This window comes from Artibeus jamaicensis, unplaced genomic scaffold (genome assembly GCF_021234435.1).
Source record: "Artibeus jamaicensis isolate MK-2021 breed Jamaican fruit bat unplaced genomic scaffold, CSHL_Jam_final contig_548, whole genome shotgun sequence".
Classification (NCBI taxonomy): domain Eukaryota; kingdom Metazoa; phylum Chordata; class Mammalia; order Chiroptera; family Phyllostomidae; genus Artibeus; species Artibeus jamaicensis.
This window is the reverse complement of record NW_026521883.1, coordinates 10,400,333-10,415,399: the sequence shown is the minus strand read 5'-3', so window position 1 is coordinate 10,415,399 and position 15,067 is coordinate 10,400,333. Positions and strand designations below refer to the sequence as shown.

Here is a 15,067-nt window from a genome sequence, read left to right as displayed (position 1 = left end):
GCTTGAGTGTGATTGTTGTCTATTTCAAGATACAGGAGAGTACCTATAGAGGGTCCCTGGGGGAAAAGTGCCCCACGGAGTAGAAGGTCAAGACTCACTTCGTTTATGCCTAGGCATCGTATGCAGCTGGAGCTGGCAAGCAGCCTTTCTGGATGCTCTCAGTGCTGCTATGTAGAAACATTGCGGTGACATAGCAATGGGAGGGTTCAAGTCAATTTAGAGGATACATAATTGACATGTGTTTTTTGAAATGTCTTGGAAACCACTTTATGGGGTGCTGTATAGAATGCAAAAGAATTAAAAAAACAAAAACAAGGCCGAGTAGCCAGATGAGGATTTAGTAAATGGTTGCCGAGTTGTATTCACTAACAGTTCCCTTCAGGAAGAGTAGCAGCTTGTTCCTGATGGAGCATGCGGATACTTGTCCAGGACTTTGTGGGGCTTTGTAGATGAAATTGCTAAGTAAGTTATGAGCTTCCATGGTGGGGGGAAATAGGCGAGGGAGGGCTTGAGTCCCAAATGACTGTCACATGCTACCTGTCAGCTCAGGTGAGTGCTTCTGAACCATTTGGTTTCAGGTTAGAATAAATTACCCAGAGAGCTTTAAAAATTATCATGTGCAGACTTTACCCTTGACCAATTAAGTCAGTATCTCAGAATTTGGGGAAGAGATCAGACCTAGTTATGAGGGGTTTTTGGTTTTTTTGTTTTGTTTTGTTTTTTAAATTCCCCAGGTAATTCTAAAGTGCAGCCAGGGCTGAAACTATTTTAGTTGTTTCAGCTCTAGCCAGTAAGATGCAGGGAACATTTATTAAGATATATGTAAAATATTTCTTAGCTACACTAAATAAGTGTACAGGCTTTCCCATCCCCCCCTCTCAGATAGGCAGGGTTGTTTGTTTGTTTGTTTGTTTGTGGGTTTGGAGGGGGCTTAGCCAGTTGCAGGTTTTAAAGAAACAAGTGGAAGTAGGTGAAGGATGACATTGTGAAGAGGCCCCTTGGCCGTCTTTAGGGATGGATGGAGCATGAGGGGTGGGAAACATTGTTTACATGTATTTCAGGAAGTAAAAAATAAGGCATGTTCTCAATCTATCTAAATTATGTAACCTTGAAGGATGTGATCCATTTATGTCAAAATAATGAGGCATATAATACATTGCATTTAACATGTGTGGGAATTCTTTGCAGGGTAATTAGCATTCCTTTCTTCAGCCTGTATTCAGAGGAAACATACCATTCACACCCTGTGTTCACATTTTCCAGGGCGTTGGAGAGCTTTTTTTTTTTTTTTTCAATAGAAATCTTTGTCCTTTTCCTAATAAGACTTGGATTATATTTGAAGAAATTTAGCATGTCTTTCTTTCTTTTTTTTTCCTGGCAGGAATTGATTTTAAAATCAGAACGATAGAACTAGATGGAAAGAAAATTAAACTTCAGATATGGTAAGTAAATATATATACACAGAGTTTCTACTTTAGTCAGGAATTGAAAGCGGGCATTAAAATGTGGATTGTGATAAATTGGAGGTATTCTGTAATACCCAAAATGTATTTTCTTTATGAGAACAAAGGGGAAGTGAGCAAATATTCAAAGGTCTCCCTACTCAGAGTTGGAAAGGTAAGGAATGATAGTGCTAACTCACAGCCAGAAGAGATCTGAGAACTCCTTCTTCCCCAATGCTAATTTTAGAGGGGAGGAAAGTAAATTCTAGAAGAGCATAAGTTACTTCTTTATTGTAGTTGTTGCAGCTGTGAAATCAGGAACCCTGAACAGGAAGTGCAGATCTGCCCCAGTCGGGACTACCTCTGAATTGACATCTGGGGCCAGCTGCTTCCCTTCTGAGGGCCTGCTTTCCCTCCTATGTAAATTGATTGATTAGATTGGTAATATCTGAGTTCCCCTCCAGCTCTGATATTTATTTGCCTAAATCTTCTCATTATGTTATAAAAAGAGAAACATTGGACTAGGAAATAATGGAGAAAAAAAGTCATACATCTCTCATGTTGCAATATGCAAGGCAAAGATCTTAAGATCACCCAAATCTGACTGGCTAATTCCTGAAGAATTTGTCAAGCTATAATGAATACATACAGTTCTTCCAGATTACCAGGTTGAACATTTTTGGATTGAACTCAGAAACTCTTCATGGATTTTCTTTTAACCTCCTGTAAACTGGTTTAGTTTCTTTCAGTACAGGGCCTTCCATGGAGCCATGTGGATTTGGAGCCTTGGGAAAGGTTTTTGGGGCTGTTTGCTGATCTCATGTGTGATGATGACAGCAGTAGATAAACAGCTTAGAGATGGAGAGCTACACAGACTGCACAGGGTGAAATAGCGAAGTCATACATATGAACCTATTTCTTAGGCTGTTTTTCTTCTTGGAATCTCAGAACAGGGATAGAATTAGAACATTATCTTGAAATTCACTAGCCCTTCTTCTGGGGGGAGTTAGTGTGGCTAAGTCCATCTCCGGGCATATGTCTGGGTTGGTGGTGAAGCCCAGACGACTACCCAGGTCTTCTGGGACACGGAGCCGGCTTCATCCACCAGCATGCTAGTCCCCAGTAGACATCTTCAGAAAACATCGTGAAGGTTACCACGGGCTACCCTTTTCATTTATTGGTATTTAGTAAGAAACCACATATTTTAAACTTATAAAACAGTTTTTAAAGGGGAAAGCAAAGAGAATTTCTGATTCTGTGTTGTATAGTCCCAATCATAGCAATAGAGAGTGCTTCCAGGAGCCTGTGGGTGATCAGCTAATTAGAATTTAATATAACATCATGGCTGTACTTGTGGATATTCTCCCCAGCAAAATGGTCTCTATTTACCTATATTTTCCCATGTATAATGCTTACCCACATATTTAGTCCAAACTTCCAGGGAAAGAAATCTTTCATTTTAATTAAATTATTTGTTTGTTTATAGAAACAAAACTGGTCATCATATTCCAGGGTATTATTTTGCATACAGATATCATTATCACTTTCTAGAGCTACACTTTTAATGCATAAGCATAAATAAAAGAATTAAAAACATTTATATAGATACAGAATTAGTCCTACCCCTGTATAATGCGCAACTTTATTTTTCCCTTAAAAATTTGGGCAAAAAGGTGTGTGTTATACATGGCAAGATATGGTAGTTTTCATGACGTAGTACAGAAGGGTTTCTACTCCAGCCTCACTGCAGAGCTGGCTCTAAATCAAGTAGTGTGAGAATCAAAATATGGTTCTGACCATAAGCAAAGGTGCTTGGTTTGTATGTTCCCCGTGGCTTGTTTGCCATGTACCAAACAAGTGCCCTGTGCAGCTAATCCTGGTCAGTGATGGAAGAGTTGGACTGTGAGGTGAGGCCTGACCCTGCACTAAATGGCCAAGAGGTAGGGGCTTGAGTCCCATTCAAGGGTATGATCTGCTTAGGGGCCAAGCTGGGACCACAATCCACCCAAGCCCCTGTTTCCTCTAGTGCAGAACAAGGGTGGTGGTAATGCCACACCCTGGGCTATGGTGGGCATCGTGTGAGAGTACTTTCTAAGGTAGACATGAGTATTAAAGGATTTACTGTTTTTGATTTGTTGTATTTCCTTTGGGCCTTCATCTCTTATTTGGGTTTGGGATGCATTGGATTTCTAGTTTATTTTTGCAAGTGCCTCTTTCCCTCCTATAATTAAATTGTACAGCTTAGTTTGTCTTAGTAGCACAAGGAGTGAATTAGCATATGTTTTCTGACCATAAGATGCACCTAGGTTTTAGAGGAGAAAAATAGGGGAAAAATTGAAGCAAAAAAGTGGTAAAATATTTTTTTTTATATTTTATTTATTTATCTTTAGAGGGGACGGGAAGGAGAGAGGGAGAGAAACATCAATGTATGGTTGCCTTTTGTGTGTCCCCTGCTGGGAACTGGCCTGCAGGGAACTGGTCTGCAACCCAGGCATGTGCCCTGACTGGGAATCGAACCGCGATTGTCTGGTTCGCAGGCCCGCGCTCAATCCACTGAGCTACACCAGCCAGGGCTAAAAGTGGTAAAATATTGAATAACATAAATAACATAATATTTCACCCATGTAAATGTAAAGCTACATTTGGACTATAGGACACACCCCCGTTTTCTCCCAAGTTTGGGGGTAAAGGTGCATCTTACAGTCTGAAAAATATGGTAGTTCTGCTGCTAAGTGGCAAATGTAGCAATAGTGATTTTCCCCGATACCAAGGAAATTTCACCTGCTTTATAGGCATTACTTCAATAAATATAATTGGAAACCTTTGTATTTTTTAGAATATATTCTAATGGTATGCCATTAGAATATGGCATCAGCTAAAAAGCAAAAATATATGAATGCTTATGTAATTTTGTAGTGTTGTTCATGTTTTAAAGCCTTTGGAAACATTGTCAACAATTATGTGTTGAACTCCAGGTTCCCATTTAATTATGGGCTCCATAGCTGGAACAGTTCATGAGGAGATCCATTTGAGTGTGCTCTGCCGAGCAGAATTCACTCAGTAGTACGTCCAACCCAATTGCTTTCTTTGCACAGAAATCCGACTTTCACTCAAGAGAGCAAAATGCCTTAATCATTAGGCATTTGTAAAAAGAGTTCTAACTACCTCTAAGAGTCCAGGGATGTAGAACTTTTCTCTGTTCTCTCCCACACGTGTTGGACTAATGCAGTATGCCAGCTCCTAGCAGGCCATGCATTTTCCTGTTGCCACTTTTATCATCAAGCTCCAAGCTTTTCACCCAAGTCATTGTGAACTCTTGACAGGCTCCCGTGGCCACCGCCGCCCCCAGCTCCCAGACACACAACAGGCTCCCTTTGTATTTCATTCCCCTTTTTCCTGAAACTGCTGCATTTGTGAGCAAACCAGAATTATCTCTCCTACAGTTTCAGGTCTCTCCTCAGTCATGCTGGTGATGCCTTTTAAAATCACTCTCCCCTTTGTTTAAAATTTTAGGGACACAGCGGGCCAGGAGAGGTTTCGAACCATCACGACAGCGTACTATAGAGGAGCCATGGTAAGTGTGTTTTTGGGGCTTTGTGACTCTCAGGTGAAAGTAAAACACAAATATTCATTTGTCGAAATTTATAGGACTCAAGCTAACATCTAGTACAATGGGGAAAAGGGATTTTTTGATGTGAAAGAAATGTTTTGTGTTTAATTTAGTACATGTGTACTTTGCCATTAGTCATCATAATATTAATAGGTAATTAGCCTGAGTTACTATATACTTTTGTGATTTTTTTCTTTCTGTCAATATCTTAGCAAACCACGAGCTTTGTAAGTAAGTATTCATTCCTCGCCCCTCTCGTCATTCAGCCTGCCACTATCATTCCTTATCTCTCACCAGGTCCACAATATCCACTCTTAATGGCTCAGCTCTGTGGATTCTCCCCCACCAGCACCTACCCGCTGGCTAGGAAGCAGCCTAATGATAGGTGACTCTTTGAGGCTTAGAATCTTGACTGCCAAGTCCTTTGCTACATGCTAGCCTTATCCTTGTTAGCATAACCTCATCATTTGGCTATTTTCCATCGTATGGCTTCATTTATGTAACCCATTTCTACTGCTTGTTGGCTCAAAGCAGGTTTTGTGTGGTGCCGAGAGGACAGTGGCGAACAAGGCAGCATAGAAGCAGAGCTGTACTGAACCATGTCTGGAATGTCAGGCCCAGGCCAGGGCTTCGTCTCTGGCTTTTAGGCCTAATCCAGGCACTAGCTGGGACTTTTGATTTTGATGAAACTCAGTGTAGTCAGAGAATCTTGGGAGACCGAGCAGTTGAGATCATGAAACTCAACCTAGTAGAATGTGGGTATCAGCTGCCATCATACTCAGCTTATTGTGTAAAAGACTTGTGTTCCTGGGAGTGGTGTCAAGGTGACAGAGCTGGAGGGCTGGTGGCCATCCCTTTGCTTTCAAGAGACGTGACCCAAACCACAGACCCCTTTATCATCATGCTGCCCTCCCTTCCTCTCGCACTGCCACACCCTGTGTTATTTGAGTACCAGTAGTTCACCCTCACAGACATAGTGGGTATTCCTCTTCAAAGCTCTATCACCTTGGCACTGCATACTGCTGGACATTTAATGCACGTATTCCCCACTCTTCACCCTTGTAATACTTTTACAATTGTGAAAGGTCAGCATTTTAAGAAAGACAGTTGTCAGCTACTCTCTGTTTTACTTAGATTATAATCAAAGGGAAGGGACTTATCTTCTGTGCCAGGAAGAAGTTTGTTTGTTTGTTGTTTGTTTTCCCCAGGCATGATTTTAGGGATAAATAAGAACATCTTAGCAGGGATGATTTGGAATACCGTATTTCACCGTGTATAACAAACACCTTTTTGCCCAAATATTTGAGGGAAAAATAAGCACGCACGTTATACATGGGTACAATGATCACATACCAGGGGTATAATAATCTTGTGTATAATGAGCAGAAAATGTGGGTGCATATTATACATGGGAGCACATTATTACACAGCAAAATATGGTGGTTCATAGGTAATTTTAATTCGAGACATTTTATAAATACAAGCTTTTCTATTGACCAGTTTTTTATTTTCCACACTGGCCTGCTGGCTTTCGCCAGAAGGTGGGTAGGAACGATTAGAGTATAGAGTGTTTCCCGTGGTTGTCGGGCTCTGGTTCACAGTATGAGGAAGGAAGACATTGAAACTTGTCCTTTAATTTAGATGTGAAGATTGTTTTTCACTTATCTACTGCCCAGACCTTCTTCACATTACTTCAGATAATTAGAAATTGTGGCTTTTCTAAGACAGTCTTGTCTTTTCTGCTTTGAAGACAGGCATTTTCGTTTCTTTTGTTCTGCTGTAATGCCAGCGCCTGACATGTAGTAGGTGCTCAGTAAATCCTTGCTGAAGGGGTGAGGCAGTGGAAAATTTCAGGCCCAGAAACAATTTTAGGTGAATCCTCTGGACATCCTGCTCTGCTGGAGTCCCAGATCCGGAGGTTATCTGTCCCAGTGGCTTGCGGAGCCATCGCGTTCTGTTGGGGCCATTGTGTTCTTGCCAGGGCACATTCTCATTTCAGTGGGTGGTGCTTCTGCCAGGTTCGGTTGGGCTGGGTTAGGTATGCAGCGGGCCGGTAAGCCCTACATTGGGGTCTGCCACCGTCACAGGGTCTTCCGGTCTGTTTTAAACTCTTCACAACATTTATAGGCAGGCCTAACAGTAACCCTGGTGAACAGTCAGGCTTTTGGAGAAAAGGACCGTATCATTGCATTGTCGGCATTTCTCATAGACAAACGCTGTCTTAAGAACCCTGAGGAAACTGTTGTTATTATAGGTACATATCAGATATATAAAATTTTAACTAGTATACTTGAGTTTGTATTTCCATCTAATTTATAATATCAGTTTGCTTACATAGGAAATAGTCAAAGGGTTTCTGCTGTTGAAACCAAAGATACAAATTAAAAATAGCTGCCATTTATTGAGTCCAAGCTGTGTCCTGAGTTCTAGGTTAAGTACCTTGTATGTAATATCTTGTAGATTCTCAAAAGAATTGAATGTGGAAAACATGCTGTCCTCATTTTACAAATGAGGGATGGAGACTGAGAGGGATAAAATAACATCTCTAGGATCTCGGAGGACATGCCTCTGACTGCAGAGCCTGTGTCCTTAACCACCGCACAGCGCTCACGCTTCCTGTGTGAACCACCCAGAGCGTCGCTCGACAGGCACAGGGCAGTAAAGGTCAGGGTTGTCTGTGTAGCCCAAAGGGTCGTAGAGCTATAGCAATTATTTGGTTAATGTTGATAGTATAGGCAGCTAAAACACTTTGCATCAGGAATTATTCCAGTTCAGTTTTGAGGGGTTTGTTTTTGTGGTAAATATACATAAAATTTACCATTTAAGTGTATAGTTCTTCACTTTGGGTTTTGTTTTTTTAAATTATTTACATTGACAGTTGTAAAAAATCTTTTACTATGTGGCCAAAGTGAAATATTTGCATTTCAGGCAATAATAGAGGATATTACTGTTTGTCATTTATACAATAATACATGTTTTTCTGGTTGTCAAAAGGTTACATGTAGTATAGAAAACTTTAAAAACCCCAAGAAATCATCCAGAATCTTAACCACCCTGAAATAGCTTTTGTTAACATTTTGTTGTTTTCTGGGTTGTTTGTCTGTGTGGATATTTGTACTGTATATGATTTATTTTTATTCCCATTTCTGTTTTATATTCATTTACAAAGTTGGAAGCCAGACCCCGAAGGATGCTGCCTGCCCTGTTAGGAAATTTTAGTTTCATTATAAGTACCATGGAGAGGGATCAGTGAAGTGGTAGCTAGTGTCCCTGTGGAGAGTGGATTAGCAGTGGTTAAGAATGAAAGCAGGGGACCAGTTAAAGACTGTGAGGGAGCCCAGGTAAAGGTTAGTTGCTGAGAATATGAATAAGGCAGTTCAAGTGCGGGGGTGGGGAGGTCGTTGGGCCTGCAGGACTTGGTGACTGACTGACTGTGAAAGTGAGTGCTCCCAGGGGCTGCTTGGGCCAACAGACAGGATTCTGCCGCCCTTCATCAAAATGAGAGGACAAGAGGGAAGCGAAGATTTGGAGGGACGAAGACAACCTTGTGTTTTACTTAGTTGAGTTTTCAGTGACCATGAAAGGACATCTGGGAAGTGATGTCCAGGTGGTGGTCTCCAAGTCGCATCTGACCCCTGTCTGTCTCTTTGGCCACATCTTATGCTCTTCTCTCACTGGGTCTGTGCACTTTTGCCAAGCTGATTTTCTTTCACTCACATCCAGTGGGTTCTGGGCCTTCCTGGTCAGCAAGACATTTACAACGTTTCTCCTCTACGCCAGCCTCAGCCCCTCGCCTAGGTCAGGTCTGCTCTGCCCTGAGGCCTTAATTCAATGTCTTTTTCTCAGGGAAGCCTTCCCTGACCACCCCAGCCCATCAGTCAGATTAGGTTAGCATTTGTACTCAAGCTCCTAGTACTTCTTCATAGCAATTACCAAAATTACATTTAATTGTATAATTATTGGTTTCTTGTTTTGTTTGCTACCCATGCATGAGAGGAAGGAGCCTGTCTATCTCGTTCACTGCTGGCAGGACTTAGCGCAGGGTCAGGCACACGGCAGCTGCTTACTGAACACTTGTGGGATGGCTCAGTCGGTGGGTAGATCAGCACTTAATACAGAGGAATGGTCTGGTGATAGATTCTGAGATAGTTAGCATACAGATATCATTTAAAGTACTTAAAAGAGAGACCCTGTAGAAACACCAGCCATGAGATCTTTAGAAACATGATGACAGTGTCTTTCATTAAAGTCGTATGACAAATGTATTATATTTTAAGTGTCTGTGATTTACCTAGATAGTGACTTTTTCTTTTTTATCCTCACCCAAGGATATGTTTATTGGTTTTTTAGAGGGTGCGGAAGGGAAAGAGAGAGAGAAAAATATGGATTGGTTGCTTCCCATATGCACTCCAACCAGGGGTCTAAACTGCAACCTAGGAATATATGCCCTGACCAGGAATCGAACCTGCAGCCTTTTGGTGTACCGGATGATGCTCTAACCAACTGAGCCACCTGGCCAGAGCGATAGTGACATTTTGATCAGCCTATATAAAAGAAATAATTTAAAAACAATATATTACAATCTTAGTATTGAAGTAAGAAGCAAGACAATTTCTACTTGGAATACACAAGTGCACAACAGAAGTGATTGCCTCTTACACTCAATGTTATCTCTGTTGTAACTTAAACACTCTTTTAGCTCTAGTTGGTGCCGATTCTTATCATGTGAGGTCAGGTAGAAAGGCTGTATCATCTTTACCATAATCACTAATTCATTAAAGGTTAACAGTGAAAATGTTAAAAGAGTATTTATTTACCTAGCAAGACAATGGAAGAATTTATTTATTTATTTTTGCTTCTCTGTACTTTAAAATACTGGGTTGGCCAGAAAGTCCATTACATTTTTCCATAAGATGACTCTAGTAGTGCTTAGTTGTCTTTCATTCAGAACAATTTTGTTAGATTGTATTGTGACAGCTGTCATATCAGTGTGCATTTTTAAAAAACTTACCAGAATTGGTGAATTTTTGTGCAGCTATTTAATATTGAAGGTGGAAGAAAATAAGCTACACTTTTAGCATATTATGCTTTATAATCTCAAGAAAGGTTAAAAATGCAACTGAAACCCCCCAAAAAAGATTTGTTCAGTGTCTGGAGGTGCTGTGACTGACTGAACATGTCAGTAATGGTTTGTGAAGTTTCTTGGTTCTGTTGACATTTTGAGCAAATAATTAATTGCTGGGGGGCTGTCTTATGCTTTGGAAGATGTTTAGCAGCACCCCTGGCCTCTACCCACTAGAAGCCAATAGTGGGAGATGGCCAACTTACTCAGAATATCCAAATCAATAAAGTTATTGGTGAAAACGAAAAATATGTCTTTTATTTTACATAAAAAAACATAACAGACTTTTTGGCCAACCCAATAGTATCATGAAATCCTTTGATAAAGAAAGAAGGAAAGAAAAGGAAAAGGAAAGGAAACACCCAGAACGTTTCTGGAGGGGAGGAGTGCATCTATATTATATTTTTTAACTTTAAATGTATGCAGTACTAAATAAAGATCTTGTTTTCTCCTATAGGGAATTATGCTGGTCTATGACATCACAAATGAAAAGTCCTTTGACAATATTAAAAACTGGATAAGAAACATCGAAGAGGTACATGTAGGAAGAGAACGGTGGTACTGGAGATCGTCCCGAGGGTAGCTGCCAGGCGCTGAAACGGGGCTCCTGGCCCCCAGGGCGGCAGCCTGTGGGCCGGTCTGACGGCCCTGCTGGGTCTGGGTGGGGGCGGAGGCAGACACAGAGGATTTTAAACTTGGGCCAGATCTTAGAATAATTTAACGCAAGTCCCCACTTTACACATGAGCAAGCTGAGGTGAGAAAGAAGTGACTTGCCTTTGAAAAGGAGAGCTAGTATTAAAACATCCGATTGTCGGGTTCTCTCTCTTCCACCCTCTGTTTGACTGGCAGAGAGCTTATCTTTAGTCCGGCAACTTATCATTTTGCCCTTCTAACATTTTCTCCATCTTAGATATTTGAAATCTTATTTAATTTCAAATTGATTGACATTAAGATTTTTTAAGTGGCTTTGACGTTCAGAAAGAAATCTTCTCAGAAGTAATTTTGTATACCCTCATATTAACCTATAAGAATTTTTTTCTAAGTAACTCAGAATCCAGAATACCTTCCCCATTGGCTCATGTGGCACCACGTTTTTTTTTCTTTTTGACCCAAACTAGTATTTGGAAGTTTCCGTGTCAGAGAACCATAAGTTATTTCTGCTTGTTCATGTACAAAAAGCTGAGAATGACCGAAAACTTTGGGGAGAAAGTTTGCATAGCCTCTTCCACTGTAGCTTTTCCCCTCTTCCCATCTTTTAAAGTTTTCTCTGAATCATGCCTTGTGTTGAGTGAAAGATTATGTGCCTTAATTATTGAATTCGTGAGTAGGTTTCTGACAGGTTGGGATTTGTCTGTTGAACGACGGCGCTGTTCCCAGGCTGTCTCTCTGACACCGATTCTCTCCCTGCAGCACGCCTCTTCGGATGTGGAGAGGATGATCCTGGGCAACAAGTGTGACATGAATGACAGAAGACAAGTGTCAAAAGAACGAGGGGAGAAGGTAAATCTGGACTGAATGCTTAACGATTCAAATTTACTCACATTAAGCATTTATTTTCTTAGTATGATTATTGATTTAAGTTTTTGAATATCTACCTTTTAATCCTCTAAGAGCAACAAAGAGATGTAATCCATGCTTGAATGGTACGAATTAGTATTCGAGATCCAGCTCTGTAGACTGTGCGGTCATGACTCACTCCTGAGGAATTTGCTCTTTTCTGGGACATACAAATAGGTTCTTTCTCAGATTCCTGCAGCTTAGAGTTCAGGCTGTTTCTCCCATATCAGTGCGAAAATGTGCAGTTTTGAAGTTCAGATAATTTATTCTCTTTGAAAGAAAATAGGATAGGTGAAATTCAACAGCAACCATTTTCCAACTCATTATGTTTTTTAAGACTTATTATACAACACATTAAATTTAGGTCATTATGGATAAACTGGTAACTGAGCAAGCCATGGATGTCATTTTATAGGTCATTTATAGACATTTCTCTATTTGTGTGTTGCAAAGCAAAGGAGTTTATTATATATACATATTTACCCATATTTTGCCATATGTAATGTGCTCTTGCGTAATAAGCACCCAAGTTTTTGGCCCAAACTTTCAGGAAAAAAATATTTCATTTTCATTTTTTAATTTAATTTTTAATTTATATATAAAACTGATTGTCATATTCCAGGGTATTATTTTGCATATGGATATTGTTATTGCTTTCTAGAGTTACACTTTTAACATGTAAGCATAAATAAAAGAATTAAAAACATTTATACAGATACTGAATTAGTACTACCCATGTATAATGTACATCCTTAATTTTCGCTCAGAAATTTGGCCAAAAAACTCTGCATTATACACAGCAAAATACAGTACTTCTGTGACATTTTCTGAATTGACTTAGACGCTTCAATTTTTTAAGTCTTGGAATTTTGCTTTAATTGCATGTGTGTGTGTGTGTGTGTGTGTGACAAAGTTTTCAATCTGACTGAAACTTTTTTCTCCTAAAAACATTCTCTAATCTCAGTGTCATAAATGAACTGGGAGCTCATACGAGTAGATGGAAATGTGGAAGTGTTCATATTCGTTACAATCGATAACATCCAAAGCAGTGAGGACTTCGTATTTCAGGCTTTCTTTTGTACTAAGCACCAGTTTACTAAAAAATAATGAAAAGTCAGTATAGTAACTGTTGGAGAATTCATTGTACTTTCAGAGCAGATAAAAAGGGGTGAATGAATCCCAAATGGTAGATGTGAGTGTCTCATAGTTTTTCTTTCAAGTATATTTTGAGAACTGAAAGTATATCAGGAAAAAAGAGAAGTACGTAAGCTGTGTTTTGAGTGGATGTGGTGTGGTGGCCCTTAGGAATTCGATATCTCAATTTCAAACACAATGGAAGAAAACAAAGAGATTTGAGAACCACAGGAGTTCCGAACTAATACTCCACCTTTGGGACTTTGAAAAACCTAGAAAACACAAGTGCTTTATATGTTCAAGCAACTTGCACTGAATTTAAATGTTTCTGTTTGCCTTTCAGTTAGCAATTGACTATGGGATTAAATTCCTGGAGACAAGTGCAAAATCCAGTACAAATGTAGAAGAGGTAAGAAAGAAAGAAAGGTTTGGTGTCTTGTGCCTTTGTTCAAGCAGTGCTCAAAGCCTTGTGTTTTTCTGACTTAGTGAGTGCCTCATGTGAACTCTGCCTCCTCTGTGTAAGCTTTGACCTTTATGTGGGTCCCGGTTGTTGGATTTCTAGCACCCAGCCTCCACGTGGAATGTATTTGATCGCTCAGTTCAGATTGACTGACAGAAGATAGACATTCAGTTTAAGGTTAGTTTTGCCCTGTATTTCAGAAGCTGGAGATCCCACACTAGCTGACCAAGTGCAGTGCCTTCCTCTGCTCATTTATCATTGTTCATGTCACCCTATGGCAGCCTGTAGCAGCAGAGTCTTAATCTCACTTGAGAGAGAGAAAGAATTAAACTGTCAGCTCATTGAACAGATTCCCTTAGGTGCATGTTTGAAGTAGATTAAGCATGCTACATTGTAACATGATAGCTTTTAGTAGAAATAAGAAAGTGTTTATCAGAGTACTTTAATAAATTTTCAAGACATTAACTGATGAAGGAAACCAAATCAGTCTAAAGTCTTCTAAGAATAGATTTTCTTTACCAAAGGTAGAATTGTTAATACTTTTTAAAAACAGATCATAAAAATATTACATGTAATAGGTTTTAATACATGTAATTCACTTAACAGTAATAATGATGATTTTGTAAACAGTTAATTTCTAGAGCTACTTACTGTTCACCAATTCATCATGGCTTAAAGTTAAGGCTTAAGTAACTATTGGATAGTGGATACCGATCAGAACTTTTTCTTGGTTTTGAATAAAACCCATTTTTTCAGGTTGGCTAATGGGTGTTAGGAAACAGGGCCCCTACTGATTTATTTACATGAGCATGGATAAGCAGAAAAATGCTACCTTCTGCTTGCTACCAGAGGATTTCCTTCCATCAGAAAGAGGGGAGCCTCTTCCATCAGCTTTCATGGTGAAGTGGGAGAAAAGCTTGTGCACTGAGATGGCCCACGTGGGTTTTCTCCCTCCGAATGAACTCGGACCCGGGCCTACTGGGGTAGGCTCGGGTCTCCATCAGTGTCTGAACCCTCATCACACCTGCAGCTTAGAGAGACATTGAGTTACGGGAATGTGGAGCTGGGAGTAGCCTGGGCTGCTTATTCTGGCCTGGTTTTCTGCAGAAGTTAGCAATTTTCCCAGAGCTTTAACTTAGTGTGGTTAGCCTCGTAAAAACTGGGGTGGGGTCGTTTAAAAATTTACACTCACAGGTAACCAGTGTGACAGTGACACACCACTAGTGTGTTGCTTCTGTGTGACTTGATTGGAAATAATCCTTCTGCAGAATATTTTGGGGCCTCTGGCATGGTTGGGAACAGAGAGGCTGGCATAACAGTGGGTTTAGCACAGAGACCACTGAAGAAGCTTTGAGAGGCTCTGCTCCCTAGAAACAAAGTAGGGGTGGATAGCAGGGTCAGACATGCGTGATTTGGGGCCACAGACACTAGGCATGAAATGTCACTGAGATAAGTCAGATTTGTTCTGCTGGCGTTGAAACTGATTTCCACTGTGGCAGATTCAGCTGAGCTGCTGGCACTGTCAGGATTCTGGGATGTTAAAATTGTGTATGTTCTCAGGTATAAGAGTGAAAGTGATTTGAAAGAGAGGACATTGGGAATAAAAGGCAGAGATGTTTGTAAAAACAGCTTTTACAGGTACAGGGTAAACCGTATCTATTCGCTTGCTCATTAAACACATACTCAGCATCTCCTGGACCAGACACTGTGCCGCTCTGGGTATGCAGGGGAGGCTCCGACG

General features: G+C 40.3%; 1 protein-coding gene across 1 annotated transcript in view; it reads left to right on the top strand.

The window, feature by feature from the left end:
- Positions 1 to 15,067, top strand: part of RAB8B (RAB8B, member RAS oncogene family) — a 59,542-nt gene that overhangs the window by 39,126 nt on the left and 5,349 nt on the right. Inside the window, exons 2-6 of the mRNA XM_037151015.2 lie at positions 1,382 to 1,442; positions 4,956 to 5,016; positions 10,632 to 10,709; positions 11,586 to 11,675; positions 13,210 to 13,275. Of these exons, the coding sequence (XP_037006910.1) occupies positions 1,382 to 1,442; positions 4,956 to 5,016; positions 10,632 to 10,709; positions 11,586 to 11,675; positions 13,210 to 13,275 (356 nt within the window). The remainder of the gene's footprint in view (positions 1 to 1,381; positions 1,443 to 4,955; positions 5,017 to 10,631; positions 10,710 to 11,585; positions 11,676 to 13,209; positions 13,276 to 15,067) is intronic.